Source organism: Chiloscyllium plagiosum, chromosome 9 (assembly GCF_004010195.1).
Source record: "Chiloscyllium plagiosum isolate BGI_BamShark_2017 chromosome 9, ASM401019v2, whole genome shotgun sequence".
Taxonomy (NCBI): Eukaryota; Metazoa; Chordata; class Chondrichthyes; order Orectolobiformes; family Hemiscylliidae; genus Chiloscyllium; species Chiloscyllium plagiosum.
In genome coordinates this window covers 45,200,373-45,217,148 of record NC_057718.1, presented here as the reverse complement: position 1 = coordinate 45,217,148, position 16,776 = coordinate 45,200,373, and the positions used below count along the sequence as shown (strand labels likewise).

The 16,776-nt window shown below is 40.1% G+C and overlaps 1 protein-coding gene across 8 annotated transcripts in view; it reads left to right on the top strand.

The window, feature by feature from the left end:
* Nucleotides 1–528: 528 nt before the first annotated feature.
* The window catches only part of LOC122552828 (centromere protein F-like), a 105,162-nt gene continuing 88,914 nt past the window's right edge, over nucleotides 529–16,776 (top strand). For 6 of the 8 annotated variants that reach the window (XM_043695818.1, XM_043695816.1, XM_043695820.1 and 3 more), the window contains exons 1-5: nucleotides 529–688; nucleotides 5,982–6,177; nucleotides 8,719–8,915; nucleotides 12,035–12,156; nucleotides 12,514–12,605. In XM_043695818.1, coding sequence (XP_043551753.1) covers nucleotides 6,016–6,177; nucleotides 8,719–8,915; nucleotides 12,035–12,156; nucleotides 12,514–12,605 — 573 coding nt within the window. In that variant the 5' untranslated portion in view covers nucleotides 529–688; nucleotides 5,982–6,015. The other 2 variants (XM_043695815.1, XM_043695814.1) reach the window with 2 other exon arrangements.

Genomic DNA, 16,776 nt, shown 5'->3' with positions numbered 1-16,776 from the left:
ACAGAAAGAAGAGTTATCTCAATTTCTCCGCAGATCTGCTCAGTTTCTCCAGCTCTGTCGGTTTTTAAAGCTTTCGGAGAGCGCTGTTCCAACGTCAATTGCCTTTTACTAAAAACTCTGTATCCATTGATCTTGTCATTATAGCTACCTGACGAAGAAGCAGCGCTCTCCGAAAGCTTGTACTTTCCAATGGACTATAACCTGGTGTTGTTTGTTTCTTACGTATAATTGAAAAAGGCCCACTCTCTTGTGTCATCGTATTCACTTCTGATGAAACCTGTCGTCTGTATATTCTTTGAACGGAGGTGTTTTTGTTTCACTTCAGTTGTAGATGACATTACATCGTATCTGGGATGTATCTCAGCCTCAAGAAGCCACTTCTCCGCCATCACTGGCTTGATTGTCCAATCAACTGCCGGCTCACCGGGACAAGGCCAACGGCTGCGGAGAGCCAGCCAATAGCCATAGAGGCTCGTATTTAAATTTAAAACCAATCACACCTCGCACCCATGTAGCGTCACCGTCAGGGCTAGCCTATCAGAGGCCAGGCTGGGAGGGGCGGGCACGCCTTTTAACCAATAGGACGGCCCGATAGCTAAGCCGCCGCGCTGTTGGCTCGTGGAGGCTGTTGGAAAGACCGTGGCAATTTGAAATCGAGCTGTTGGTGCTGAGAGAGCGGTGGCGTCTGGTGTGTTTTGATGTTTTCTGTTTTGGCGACGTGTCTGGGTTGTTGTCGGTTTGTGAATACGGGGCGTGAGACGCTTGCTCCCTTGGCTCAGTGCTTTTAGAGGTCGGTTGGCGAGTCGGCTTTTTGCATCGCAGCTGTTATGATCGGTCCATTTAACAAGTGAGCGGTGTTTGAGCTCCGTTAATCTTAGCCCTTGCTTTCTGCCGAACCAGGGATCGGGCGGTATGTGCAAAGCCGTTTAAACAAAACAGTACTGAGCACTTGGAAGGAGTGTGAAGTGTTCAAGTACGGGGCTAGTAAAAGTGTAAAAACAATGACTGGAAATGCTGGAAACAAGGTTCTGGATTATTGGTGCTGGAAGAGCACAGCAGTTCAGGCAGCATCCGAGGAGCAGTAAAATCACCGTTTCGGGCAAAAGCCCTTCATCAGGATTAAAGTTTTATTCCCGATGAAGGGCTTTTACCGAAACATCGGTTTCGCTGCTTCTTGGATGCTGCCTGAACTGCTGTGTTCTTCCAGCACCAATAATAGTAAAAGTGTAACCCCGTTTTGGAGACAGCGAGATTAGTGACAAGATAATGGTGACCACGGCCCGACCTTCGCGGTTTTAGTCCCCTAACTTAAGGGAGGGGTTCCGGAGATGGTTTCCTATATCTGGAATGGGAGGGTTACCTTGCGAGGAAATGTACGACAGGTTGTGTTTATTTCCACAGGAGTGACGGGTGACTGAGCTGAAGTATGCAGGATCCTGAATGGTCCTGACAAAGTAGACGTCCAAAGGATATTTCCTCTTGTGGGTCCCTCCAGACCCAGGGGTCACTTTTAAAATCGGGGTAGCCCTTTCGAGAGAGCCATGTGTTTTTTTTTGCTCGCTGGTGGGTTGTGCGACTTTGACTCTGTGCCTTGGGTAGCGTGGAGTTAAGTTTACTGTATATTATTAAGACCATGTGGATAGATTCTTAGTTAGCTGAGGGACTCTAAGCTTATCGGTGTAGATGGGAATGTGGACTTTGTAAAGCAAGTAGATCGCCACGATATTATAGACTGACAGTGCTAGCTGGAGAAACCAAATGGTTTTTGCTCCAATTTTTTATGTCTCATTATTGAGCGAACCTGTGTCGAGGCAGCTTTTTTTCGGTGAGCGAGCCTAAGATTACTGGGCCAACCCAGTTATAAATCTTTGTAATGGTTACAATTTGTGATCTATGACAAAAAATATAAACCATTTAAAATAGTTGACACAAAAGGAAAATGCTAAAGTGGAAGTCGTGAAATAAAATCTGAAAACGCTAGAAATACTCAGCCTTTCAAGCAGTATCTGCGGAGAGAAACGGTGCCAACCTTTCATGAGGAAGATTGAAATGCAAGGTTTTTAAACCAGTAGTGTAGAAAATTGGCGGTATACAAGGTATAATAGGGTTAAACTGCAATTGTGTTGGAGACAGGAGGGGTTTCCTAGTAAAATAGTGTTATGCAAGTTTCAAAGAGAATAATAAGGAAACCAGCATTTGTATGCAGATAAAGCTTGAGTGGCAGCATAACACCTATCTAAATGCAAAATGAAAGGGTGAAGAGAGAAACAAGTTAGCAAAACTAAAACGATAGATTATGTCACAAAACAGACAGACGCTGTCCCTTGTGGTACAGTGTTAGTCTGTGACATAACTGGAAGTTCAGGGTCTTTTTTGAGCACTGAATGAAAGTGCTCCACAAAGGTCACCTTTCCTATAAAGCAAAAAAAAATGCAGTTGCAACTTGCTGGAGGAATGCATGATGTCTGGCAGCATCTGTGGAGAGAAGGCAGAGTTAACTTTGAGTGCAGTGACCCTTCTTCATAACAGGCTATTTTTGGCTTCCCCCATTGGACAGGGCACCACGTTGTTTTTGATGCCTTGAATGATGTGAAAGATGCATACGGAAGAGAGGTGGTGTTAGAAATGGATTGGAGAGTTGAGCAAGGGACAGTTTCTTTGGAATAGACTGGGCTTGTTTTCCTTGGAGCAGAGGGGACTGAAAAGTGGTATGATGAGATGTATAAAATTGAGGCATAGATGGGGTATAAAGGAAGGACCAAATGCTGGAAATGGGATTTGAATAGTTAAGTGATTGAATTTGTGTTAAAAAAAATGCATTGTTGCGCCGTAGACCTTTATGACTCTAATGCTGAAAAAGGACAAGGACAGAGATGTTTAGTGGTGGGATCACATTAGAGTTAATGGAAAGTCCTCTGCTATTTTCATTGATAGAAGCTGATTGGGAGACATGTCTCTGTTTTTTAGAAAAAAGAGAAGTCAGAATAAAAACACATGGAATAGATCAAGTATGGTGGAGGGCCAAACCAGCCATGCTGGGTGGACATCCTCAGTTGGGGAAATAGGAAGACATATGAGAAATGTGTGTCCGGAATATTAGCAATGTGTCTGTTCTGATGATGCAATGGCAGTGGAGTTTAGCAGGAAGGCTGTAGCCATGATAAAGAGCTTCCCTATTTGTCTAGGAGGTTGTTTTGAAATTCTGCCATAGTTCCTGAACTATCAAGTGACCATCAACATCTTCAGCAATTAAAGCTCCCCACTGTATGAATGCACACTTCTCCTTTTGCATACCACCAGCTCTTTAAATTCTAATCTAAAATAAAAACACTGAAGTGCTTTAAATATGGAAGACAACAAAATCTAAAAGAAACAGCAAAAAAAAGTTTCTGTAGACAAGTCCGGACAAATTAAGACTGCGATTTCAACTCTTTAGTATTCCACTTCATTGACTTGTGACAGTTTCTTGGCCTTGGACTGTGGACAAAATTTGAGTCCTTTTGAAATTTGCTGACTTCTCAAATCTGAGAGTCTAAAGTTTTTCCACTCTAATTACCTGCAGATATAATCCCCTGGTTTGGAAGTTTTATAAACTAAACAAACCCTTCTGCTGAGGTACCCAGTTCCCTGAGCTGCCCTGAAAAGCTCCGCCTAGAAGACAAACTACCTATGCTTCTAAACTCAACATTGGTGTCGTCTGAACTGATTTTTAAATAGAGACGTCTTTCAGCCTTGATTTTTCTGAACAGAAAACAAAGCTTTGGGCTTGGATGTTTACGCTAATGTCATTAGCATTACAGAACAGTCAGTTCTGATGTGATGCGATAGTTCCTTACCTCCGTGATCTCTCATTATAAGAAAATCATGCAATAACTGTGCCATTCAAACTAATGGGACTGGATTCGTGTTATAGCCAATACATATTAGGAAAGTTTGCGTTCTACAAATTACAGTCTAATTCTTCAATCACGTTAAAGCCCATTTGTGTTTAAGAAACAAATGTTATAGTAGAAGAGACTGTATAAACGTCTTTTGATTAACACTCTAGGAGTGTGCAATCACTATTTTCTAACAAAAGCTACATTTGATTACTGTTCCAGAATGTTATGAAGTTGAAGGTGGTACTGTACCTTTGAGAGAGTGAATGCTGTTCTGAACTGAGAGCTGACAAGCACCTGTGATGACTAGCTAGCAATCTCAGAGTGTACTGAAAAATTGAAAATATGTAACATTTGGCTGTGAAATGGATACCTGATGTTTTGATGACAATTCGAATTTAACTAATCAGTTTAAATTATGCCCCAGGATTCAAAAACCCAATCGTGTTTAATTTATTGTTTTGCCAACATCGAACTAATGAAACAATCTGATGTTGGGGGTATAAAAAAACAGGCATCAAAGGTACCTTTTCATATGCAACATCTTTACAGTAAAAAGAAAGATAACCCAGGGAGATCTTCGGCCAGAAGAAGTCAGACACTGCAGACAACAGCCACTGTATGGTTTTGAAATTAAGTTGATGTAATCTTAAGTGTTTTTATTATAATAGATTAGATTGGATTACTTACAGTGTGGAAACAGGCCCTTCAGCCCAACAAGTCCACACCGACCCGCCGAAGCGCAACCCACCCAGACCCATTCCCCTACATTTACCCCTTCACCTAACACTATGGGCAATTTAGCAATTCACCTAACCTGCAAATTTTTGGACTGTGGGAGGAAACCGGAATACCTGGAGGAAACCCACGCTGACATGGGGAGAATGTGCAAACTCCACACAGTTGCCTGAGGTGGGAATTAAACTCTGGTCTCTGGTGCTGTGAGGCAGATTGTTAGAGAGTTGGAGGCAGATAATAAACAGTTAAGAGAAAGGGGGTGCTTAGAGTTGTGAATAGTTATTGTTTAATGTTCACTTTTAGAGTTAAAGAATAAATTGATTATTATTTTCTTTAAACAGTGGAATTTGGGAGTTCTCAGTCACTCCTACTTTAACAGATTACGAGACAAGGTGAGCCTTTTCTGAGTGTTTGATTTAATTAACAGAAGGTTCATCTCCGTGTCGTAACAAGAAGTACAGCCTTGCTTTTTACTTTGAGTAAAAAAAAACCCTTTGGAGAAGTAAACAAATACATTGTTTATTTTGAAATCCAGATTTCAAAAATTATTTAATATATATGTTAAACTACTCATCTTTCATAGGTGATATACTGACAGTTCTGGATTGGTTAGATTACAGATTTCTGAAGATGAAAGATTTGTATTTGCATGATGCTTTTCTAAGTCTGAACTTTCCTTGGTATGGAACTGCCTCATGCAATCTAGAAAGATTCCAAGCTTTTTGAATTGATCTGATCGATCTTGCAAGGTTGTCAGGTCTTTCTATGTGTAACAAGGGAAGGAAGTTTTGAAACGTCAACCATTCAGAAGATGACCTCCACAACACTCAAGAGCTGATGTTCAGGAATGCCTTCTGCAATTCCACTGATGTAGAGTAGTAATTGTCGAGTGACCACGTGTGTGAAAAAACTTTTCAAATGGAAGTCTAACATTGCCTAATACACTCAAATTGTCTAAACCACCTGACAGTTTCTTTTGTGTTAATCTTGAACTAGGAGTAGGCCCATTGAGCCTGGTCTGCTACTTAATACGGTAATGGCTGATCAAACAATTGAATGCCTTTTACCCACTATCCCCATAACTCTTTTTTTGCAATTGATAATCAAAACTAATAGTCTTGTTTCCTTTTGTCCTAGTGGAACTGATTTAAACTGTCATTTATGTTCCATCATCTCTGGTATTTTAATGGTACTGCTCAAGTTTAACTTCATTTGAATTGAGTAATTTATTTAGTTTTGAAATAGCAATATCTTTCTATTGATACATAACCATAGAACTCTGACAGAACTTGATGGGATGTCCAGCCTGCTGCTGTGTTGTAAATGGCATGACAATTACACACTACTTTTTTGTTTGTTTCTTAGATCATGATATAGATTTTTCACAAAATTGAGCAAAATGAGTTGGGTAGTGGAAGAGTGGAAACAGGGCTTGCCCACAAAGGCGCTCCAGAAGATACAGGAAATTGAAACTCAGTTGGATAAACTCAAAAAGGAACGCCAACAGCGACAATTTCAACTAGAATCCCTGGAAGCTGCACTATTGAAACAAAAGCAAAAGGTGATGATTCTTCAAGAAATAGTTTAGTCGTTCATAGATGGCAGGTTTTATTCCTTTGATGTTATTCTTCTTGACCCATCCAAAGAATTGTAATTTTAAGTATCCTGATGGACTTGAGGATTTAAAGTTTTTTTTTAAACAAAAACTTACCAGTCAATTTGACACATAGCAAGGGCTCATGAACTGTTAATGTTGGTTGGCAAAATAAAATTGGCCATTAAAGTTTCCTATGGTAACAATTGACTGCATTAGAACATTTGGTTGTAAAGTGCTTTGGGATAGGATGAAGGTTTTGTCAACTCCACAATCTCTCGCAACCTTATTTAACTCATTCTGCTTAACATATTTGCAATGTATAGTAAAACTAACCCATCATTTAAAGATTATATTTTTGATTGCATGCTTCATGATCATATTGCATGTTTCCTTAAGTACCAAGTGCATTGGTATTTACTACTAGTGTCATCCTTGTGGAGGTTAATGTGGTTCAGGTCTAGTAACCACCAATAATAATTTTTTTTTATTCCAATTAAAATGGATTTCTAATACTTTTAAGTCTATTCTGGAAATATTAAAAATAGCTTTTATACAATCCAAGCTGCAAATAGCTACAGTTTACAAGTTAAGATATCTAAAGCTTGACACTTTTCCTATGTGCAATTGACCAAAGTTATTTCAACAGTGGTGTTTCCAGCAAAATGAACTACTGCGAAGAATGAGATCAACAATGCTGGAGACCACTGCTGTCTTGCAGACTACCAGTGGGCCAGTATTCCAACATTAATCCCATGTGGATTAGGTAAATAGCATCAATGAAAGAACCATGTGCTTTAAGTAACAGGCCACTCACCACTTTTCCACATCACTTTATCAAAGTTAACAGCATTAGACATATGATGCAACATCAGCTTAGCTGGAGCACTTTAACCTCTTCACAGTTGTAAATTGAAGTCATTTTCCGAGTTGCTTCTTTTGAGTGAAGCACCAAACAGTTTCTGTTAAGCAGATTTGAAAGAGTGTGCAATTTAAACAGCTTATTTATCTAAATGCTGATTTTGGGATCTTGTGTGAAAGTTGACTTTGGTCTCCTACATGAGAATAGTGACTTTCAGAATACTTTGACAGTGGAGCAAATTAGAAGAATTTGAAGTGTGGCGTATAAATGATGTTCACATTAAGGCAAAAGATAAATAATGAGGACAGGGACATTTAGATGTTAAAACAGTATAATTTTGCTACTGAAGTATAGTCTTTTCAAAATGAGTTATGTAGTAATAGAGAATGTATTATGATGGTACATTTTTGCTTTTGGAAATAAAAGAGAGCCTATATGGAAAGTTCAGTAAATGCAAACGAAAGATAAAATTTATTGGAAGAACATGTACAATTATGAAGCTTTCTAAATAAAAACAATAGAAATAGATCATGCGAAATAATATGTTAACATTTATTTTATAATAATAACTTTTTGGGAGTTTGGGTGATTTGTAATCAAGAATATTTCTTCAGTATTCATCATTATATTTTATTAAAATTGGAGTTCAGAAGGAGATCATTCAACCTCTCATTTCTGTGCTGCCTTTCTGCAAGAGCAAGTTCTATTAGTCTCACATCCCTGCCTTTACTACTTAGCCCTGCAATTTTTTCCCCTTTGGCTAAATATTTAATTCTCTTTTGACAGTCAGAATTCCATTCGCCTGAAAGATTGGTAGAAGCAATGCGTTTTCAGAACGATAACTATGAAACTATCGTTGATTATTGATTCACTAATGTCCTTTTACGGAAGGAAATCTGCCATCTTTTCCAGTCTGATTGACATGTGATCACAGAACTACATAAATGTGATTAAATATTGGCTCCCATCTAAAATGGTTTATCAGTTCAAGCACAAATGGGGATGGGTAACAAATATTAGCCTTGCCAATGACGCACACATCTCATGAAAGAATAAAGGAGAAATTTTTGCTGGTGAATGCCACTTGGGCACCTGTAGAGGATGCCTGCACCAATATGGATAAAAGGGTTATTCTTTTATTATTACCACAATTATGGAACTGAATTTGGCAGACAAACGTTTTCTTACCTGCTCCCTTTTCCAGTGGACATGGGCATACAGTGAACCTGTGGCGATAGAATATTGTGGTAACGCTCTTTAACTCCAAAGCTGCTGACGGTGTGACTGCAGTGGGAGAAGAAAGATGATTTCCTCTTTCCTTGACAGAAATTCATCCTGTTTGTTTAGAAGTCTTCTGATTCAAGACTGTATGAGAGTACTATCAATACCTGTATGATATTTGTAAATTCATGCTTTTATGCATAATTTGACTTTCAGTCTATTCTCACTGTGATGCATCTGTGGGGAAAATAGCATACTGAAGCTGATGGGTTGAAATCAACAAACAGCTGAAAATAGCTACTGAAGATTCATAGCCTATTAACATGTTAAAACTTTCAGAAAGGGGACAAAACAGAGTTAAAATAACTGCAATTTTTCTTTCTATGGTTGAAAATATATTTTCCATGACTTTGTTTGTAAACCAGGTAGAGAATGAGAAGACTGAAACCAGTGCTCTGAAGCGTGAACACCAGAACCTAATCGAATCATGTGAAAATCTTGAGAAAATCAGACAGAAAATTTCCCATGATCTGCAAGTGAAGGAATCACAAGTTAATTATCTGGAAGGACAGCTTGCATCAAACAAGATACGGATGGATAAACTTGAGCAAGAGAACAAGAGGTAAAGGGGATTATATATTGTGTTGATAAATTGGCTCAAGATATTATAATGCATGGACATACAAAGTACTAAAGAGGCACTGTTTGTTCCCAAAAGTCAGGGATTAAGCACTGCTGGAAACAATGCTATCAATTAACTGACCCAGATTAACTTTGGTGAACTATGTCTTCCTCATATTAATGTAAGACTTTGAAATGTATTCTCACACAGAAAACATATGACCCCCAATTTCTTGGTTACAAATGTTAATTGCAATTATGAAATATCAGGAAACCTGCTGGTATAATAGTTAGCCACCAGAGGGTGATAGTTAAATTCATGAAGCAGTTTGAATTATTCTTGGAATAACAGGAGCAGATTTGCATAAAATGTGTTACATCCTAGATGTTTTAAGATTGGATTCCTTACAGCGTGGAAACAACAGGCCTTTCGGGCCAACAAGTCCACACCGACCCTCTGAAGAGTAACTCACCAGATCCATTTCCCTCTGACTAATGCACCGAACACTATAGGCAATTTAGAATGGCCAATTCACCTGACCTGCACATCTTTGAACTGTGGGGGGAAACCGGAGCATCCGGAGGAAACGCATGCAGACACTGGGAGAATGTGCAAACTCTGCACAGACAGTCGCCCAAGGCTGGAATCGAACCTGGGTCCCTGGTGCTGTAAGGCAGCAGTGCTAACCATTGAGCCACCGGAGTTATTAAATAAAAATGCTGGAGAAACTCAGCAAATGTAGTAGCATTTGGAGACTGAAACTTAGAGTTCATGTTTTGTCTAATATTACTTCAATACTCCTGCCTGTAATTATGAAAGTAAAAGAGCACTTCAGTTTACCCAGTTCATTTGGTGATTGGCTAAGTTGTAAATACAAGAAAATTCACCATTTATGCTAGTTAATTGTTCTATACAAACGCCAATGACTGTGCTAGAATTGTCTTTGCTTTCTCTGCAACATGGACATAAACATTTGCCATATTTCTATTCTTCATCACTATCCTGTAAATTCCAAATGAACATGTACATAGCATACACTGATTTTAGTTGTTCTTTACACTTTCAAATATTGCCAAAATAATTTTCTTTAGAATTTTTGGTGAGTTTATTTTCTGTTTGTTCCCAAAAGCTTACTACGCACTAAAATAACTTTTGAAATGGAATAACTGTTATAGGTAAATATGGCAGCTATTAGTATTAGGCAGTGCTGTAATGATATTAAATGTGGTAAAACCGTCTTCTGGCTTTTTACTTAGTCATACAGCATGGAAACAGACCCTTCAGTCTAACCAGTCCATGCTGAAAATATCCCAAACTAAATTAGTCCCACCTGCCTGCTTCTGACCCATATCCCTCCAAACATTTCCATTTTAATTTTGAAAATAAATAACGTACGAATTAGAAGCAATGTAGGCCATTAAGCCCTCAAGCTTGCTCCACCATATTCAATATATTCATAGCTGGTCTCGGGTAAACTCAAAACCGCATTCCCACCTTTCTCTGATAACTTTTTAACCTCTTTGCTTATTAAGAATATTCAAGGACTCTGCTTCTACCCTTTTTCAGGAAGAGTTGCAAAGACTCATGGCTTGCTGAGAGGAAAAAAGAGTATTTTGCCCCTGTTTAAATGAGTTGTCCCTGATTTTTAAATAGTGATCCTCCCCTGTCTGGAGAAACGCCCTCCCCACATCTAAACCGTCAAATACTCTCAGGATCTTTTGATGTCAATTAAATCATCTTTTTTCCTCCTAATCTGTGAGCCTAGCATATCCAACCTTTCCTCCTAAGATAACCCATTGATCCCTGTGGCACACAACGCATTACATCTTGTTGATGTGGAAAAGATCTATTAATGCTGCTTATTAGCCAACCAATTTTCTAGTCATGTCAATTTGTGACATAGAGACACAGATCTTGCCTGCATGCTCACAATGAGCTGAATTTCTTGGATTAGATATTGGAGGGTAACTGGTGTTTGTGGATTGGATGCTAGCAACCTGTCAATTTTCAGAAAAGAGGATAGAGATTTGATTTTAAAAATCTGTATTCAAAATAATGTGATTTCAGAAGTTATCCTCATTAATTTAACATTTACTATAATGGTATAATCTATTCTGTATATAAGGATATATTCCTTTTAACAAATTACATAAATTGCAATTTAACTATATGAGCTAGTGTCTAACAGTATGCTGTTGTGTAGGCTAGATGGTGATTTTCAAGTGGTGTGCTGCAGCAAAGTGAGAAGTTATGCCATGGAATTTTTGGGAAGCAGTGAGCTTTACCTGCTGATAGCAGGCGCTGTTATTGTGGGGCAGTGTGTCTGGTGCATGGCACTGTCAATCGTGCACGGCGTTAGTGAGTCATCACTTTTTTACCTTTGTACTGAGTCAGTTGGATCATCTGCTGCTGCTATTGCATTTGGTCAGGGACTCAACTGAGCAGAGCTGAGAAAATGTTAAGTGCTGGAACTGCAGCTTGCAGAGCCAGCCCTTTCTTGGAGCTGAACCCAGGGGACAGGAGATTGGCTCACTGGGCCTCACACAGTCGGGAGCAGCTGATCTTGCAGACAAATGGTCTTCCCCTCCATGACTGGTCCATGTGGCAACCTCTGCAAGGTGGGCAGCTGGTTGATTGTTTGGATAGCATATGGGGAGCATCATCGATTGCTCTGTATCTCCATTGCTACGATGGTATATTAAATGCAAGTAAATGTGACCTGTGTGAACAATTCAACTGAAAAAGGTGGGTATGCTGTGGAATTACTTGCCTTATTGAAGAGTGCATTGATGCTGAATAGGTTGGGAACCACTAGGCGAGGAGTTAGAAGCTGTAAAATAAAATTGGTGGCTAGATTGCATATTACATAGCCATTTGTGGAAAAATTGAAGAAATATAGGTCCGGGGAATTAAGTGATGCAAATGATCTTGATGCCCAAGAAAGCTGATGTAGACAAGTCAATTGCCTAACTCAATTTTTATCATGCAGATGGGCTGAACTATATTTGAAAGATTTTTCTATATTAGTCTGTGAAATAAACTAAAAATTAATTCTACTTCTGTGAGCATAAGGGCAGCTAGATCAGGTTTTCCTCTAACTAGCAATCTTATTTTTATAGAAACAAGTCGGAACTTGAACGAAGCCAACAGACTGTAATGCCAGGGGATGCACAGTCTAGAACACCACAAAGAAATCTCTCCAGACCTGTGACACCAACTAAGAATATCGCTGGAAAGCTCGGTTAGAAATAATATTGTAAACATTAGAGTAAATCACAATTTGGTACTTATTGGTAGCACAATCTGTTTTGAGACCGATATTTATGCCACAAGTGCTATTCAAGACTGTAGCAAGTAATCTAAGCTGATTTTTAGTTGGTGTATCATTGATTATAGTGTTCCTTGTAGCTGCTATGCCTACGATTTGCCAATATATGGGGTCAATATGATTTGGAACACTAAGACTTATTTTAAAATTCACAGACAGATCTGTACTGCTAACTGGGGAATAGAATCACAATTAATTTTGCAGAATGTTCAAAAACGTTAATTTTTATCAAATTTCTGAAGCAAAATTTAGGGTTTGTTTGATTTACAGATCCAAAACTAGAGGAACTGCAGGAACAATACAATAAAGAAGTGGAAGAAAGAAAGCGACTGGAAACTGAACTGAAAACAATTCAGACCAAGGTAAGAGATCTTTGATGTCTTTGCTGGAAATATGCAACAAATTTGTGGACATTTCAAAAAATGACTGAAAGGTAACTGAACCGAAAAGTGTTCTCAGTTCTGGTGTAAGTATTTCGACCTGAATTGATTTAAATGCTTCCTTGAGAGGTAAATTTAGGACTTTTATTTTATCTTTTGTTCTCTTTCATTCACTGTTAATTTATTGGTTTAATTTAGTGTGTTGAACTGATCTGCTAAAATATTGTTTTATTTCAGATTTCCAGGACTTGCAACATTTTGCTTTTGAAATGTAAATCATCTATTAGGCTTCTAAAAATGCTGTTTGATGCTAACTAGACTTATGAGGATGAAATTTCAAATGGTGGTGGGGCAACACAAGCAATGGCGGATAGTCAACTCTTAATACAGTTGGCCAGATTCCTTTATTTCTATTGACTTTATTTGGATAATAAAGTCTGACTGCCAAGTTGTCAGTTTTGTGCTGCTGGCCAAGAAAGTTTTTATATATTTGTATATCTTTCTTTCCTTCAATTTTTTTTGTTACAATTTTAATTCACTTTGAGAACTCAAGTAATGGTTTTAATTTTCCTTACCCTTTGAATGCTGGTGTAAATAAGTGTTGATGAATTCGAAAGGAGGAAATAACACCTTATTTTATTAAGGTGCTTGCTCGCCCTCTGTCCTCCATCTGTCTGACTTTAAAATTACACGCCTTCTTTAAAACAGCTTCCTTTGCACTTAGGAAATGTATTTGTTTGATGTTGGTTGTTTGCTTGACAAATTCCTTTTGGTCGCATGAATACAATACCAACTTTCACACATGTTGAATGATGCCAAGCTAAAGTTAATTTTCTACATTGTCAATTACTACTTTCTTCCTTCTCTCCTAACCTTGCCTTTTTCTATCCACTGATGAACTGTATTCGTACAATATGCCACTGGGGGTAAAGGACCGGCATTTAAATTTTATTTTTTGCATATCCTGCTGTCTGGTTTGGTTTCTAATTATTTTATTAGGAAATAGCTTTATTGGGACATTAATGCTAAAATTCAAGTTTGTTTTCCTTGTCTTCTGTATGGCAGATTCTGATCCTAGCTCTGCCATCTGAGAGAGTCAGCTGCAAAGCATTTTCATTTGAGGAAAGAGATACATGGCACTGAATCTTACCTTTTTTTGGCTTAACACAAGTTGATGTCATGTTTTTAGGAGGAAGTTTTACCCCAGGCCCAGGGACACATGTCATCTTGTGTTACCAAATATTTATTAACTCAGTTACCACCTACCTGCCCTGATTGCATCAGTCGCATCCAATTTTACTACCTGTTGTTCTGGAAAGAAGGAAGAAAGTAGTAATTGACAATGTAGAAAATTAACTTTAGCTTGGCATCATTCAACATGTGTACCAGACCCGGGCAAGCAAGTCAGAGATGGCCAAACAGGTCAGTGCTGTCTCAGCTGTGTGGTAGAATGGCTAGCAGTGCTGTAAAAAAAGTCAATGATCTTCTCTGCTGTACCAGGGTAAATGACACAATCTTCCCTCTGTCAACTCTGGCTCATTCTACCTCTGCTTCAGCACACACCTCACACATCATGCTCCGCCAATCTTCATATCACCTGCAACATTTTCCCTCACCTGCTCCCAGCCTCAACTTTCCACACCACTAACCCTATACTGCCCACTCAAGTGCCTCACTACCTTTCACCTCACTCACTTCAGAACTTACACTTGTTCCAGAAGACAACCCACAATAAGGTAAAAAGGGGCTGGGCGGGTGGAGGGTGCCCAGTGTATGGCTCCTCAGCTAATACGTGGACAGAATCCTGGCCATCACAAGAGAAGATCGGAACTACAGTAAAGATGCCAAGGCACCAAATGATAAGTGGCACTATTTGTTCCACTGCAACTCTGTGTAACATCAACAGATGGCGTTCAATGTAAGCAACTGTGCGGTTACCATTTTGGACCGTAAAGGCTAGATCAGGGCATTTTTTAGATTGAGTGAAATTAAATACAGTGAATGTCCAAACATACTTGGGAGTTCAGGTGTACAGGTTTTTAAAATGTCAAGAACCTGTACAGACAATAATTAAGAATGCTAATTGAATCCCAGCCTTTATATCTGGAAGACTGAGTACAAGAATGGTGAAATGACTAGCTCCCAGAAGCCATCCCCAACCAGCATGGCTGAATCCTGTGCCCACCCCCTTCACCAACTTGGAGACTGACACCTCAATGAGGATGCTTAAAAATGTTGCTGGAAAAGCGCAGCAAGTCAGGCAGCATCAAAGGAGAAGGTGAATCGACGTTTCGGGCATAACCCCTTCAGGAATGAACTAGAGGGAGGAGGAGAGCTGCTTCAAGGAAGGCATCCTTGCAAGAGAATTCGCAGTAGGTTAAAATCAACTAGGAGAAAGTGAGGACTGCAGATGCTGGGGATCAGAGCTTAAAAATGTGTTGCTGGAAAAGCGCAGCAGGTCAGGCAGCATCAAAGGAGAAGGAGAATCGACATTTCGAGCATAAGCCCTTCTTCAGGAAGAAGGGCTTATGCCCGAAACGTCGATTATCCTTCTCCTTTGATGCTGCCTGACCTGCTGCGCTTTTCCAGCAACACATTTTTAAGCTCTGATCCCCAGCATCTGCAGTCCTCACTTTCTCCTACCTCCAATGAGGATGTTAGTATTAATAAGGTAGGATCACAATCTGAGCACCTCACTGTGAAATCTCTGCAACTGGCTGAGGGAAAAAAATGCCCAAGGCCATTGGCAAATCGGATGATTGCTGGTCACAAAGCTCTTGCTCAGTCCTTGACAGGATAGGACAGGATGGTGTCAACAATCAGGGACTTCATCCACGTGCACTGGGAAGAACAGGAACAGCAGACTGATGTATGGGATGCAATTGAACTTGTTGCCCAGAGCTGCAGCAGGGCAGTGACTCATTTAATTGTCTTGCTCCATGGATAGGTCGCTAACTGCCATAGCGAGCTAGGTCCAGCACTGAGGGTTTGCTGGAGAAGCATACTCCTGCACTTCATCAGCCCATCATTGATCATCGTAACTGAAGACGCAACAGGTACAGGGAACCTGTTTTTCCACTGTGCGCTTTTCTTCACAAGCAGACAGGATGGTACTAGGAGGCACCCAACAAGAATAACAACCAAACCGGGGTCTGTCGGAAATTTTCTCCGGCGACTCCAGAGCTGGCTGAGCCCTCCACCTGCACGCTTGGAAGTTTTAGGCGAGGAGCGTTCATGTGCTGCAGTCAAGAAATATTCAACATGTCTGGGTTGTCCAACTGCAAATACCTTGGGGGCTCCCTGACCAAAATTCCAGCATCAATAGACTGTATTGCAGACTCCCTGCAGAAGCAGGGTGTACAATAAAATGAAGTGGCAGGGAGAGAAAGAAAAAATATTTTTGTAGGTACTTTGGCACAGGTGAACAAGTATAAATTTTATTGTTTTACCTTTACAATTGTGACTTTGAGAGCCCCTCTAGCCCTGAATGTAACTGTCAGCTTGACACCGAATTTTATGTTGACACAGGGTGGTACCATTAGACTATTGACCGTGTTGAGACCCTCCTGCAGCATGTGGAATCCAGATGAACAATGTTACGCAAGGCAATGGGGTCCTGCAGACATCACATCTTGCAACATCCTTATTCCTTGTGGGAGAAAGTAAGGACTGCAGATGCTGGAGATCAGAGCTGAAAATGTGTTGCTGGAAAAGTGCAGCAGGTCAGGCAGCATCCAATGAGCAGGAGAATTGACGTTTCAGACACGAGCCCTTCTTTAGGAATGAGGAAAGTATGCCAAGCAGGTTAAGATAAAAGGTAGGGCGGAGGGACTTGGGGGAAGGGGCGTTGGAAATGTGGTGGGTGGAAGGAGGTTAAGGTGAGGGTGATAGGTCGGAGTGGGGGTGGGGGCAGAGAGGTCAGGAAGAATGCAGGTTAGGAAGGTGGTGCTGTTTGAGGGTTGGTACTGAGACAAGATGGCGGGAGGGGAAATAAGGAAACTGGAGAAATCTGAGTTCATCCCTTGTGGTTGGAGGGTTCCTAGGTGGAAGATGAGGTGCTCTTCCTCCAGCCGTCGTGTTGCTATGGTCTGGCGATGGAGCAGTCCAAGGACCTGCATGTCCTTGAAGGAGTGGGAGGGGGAGTTGAAGTGTT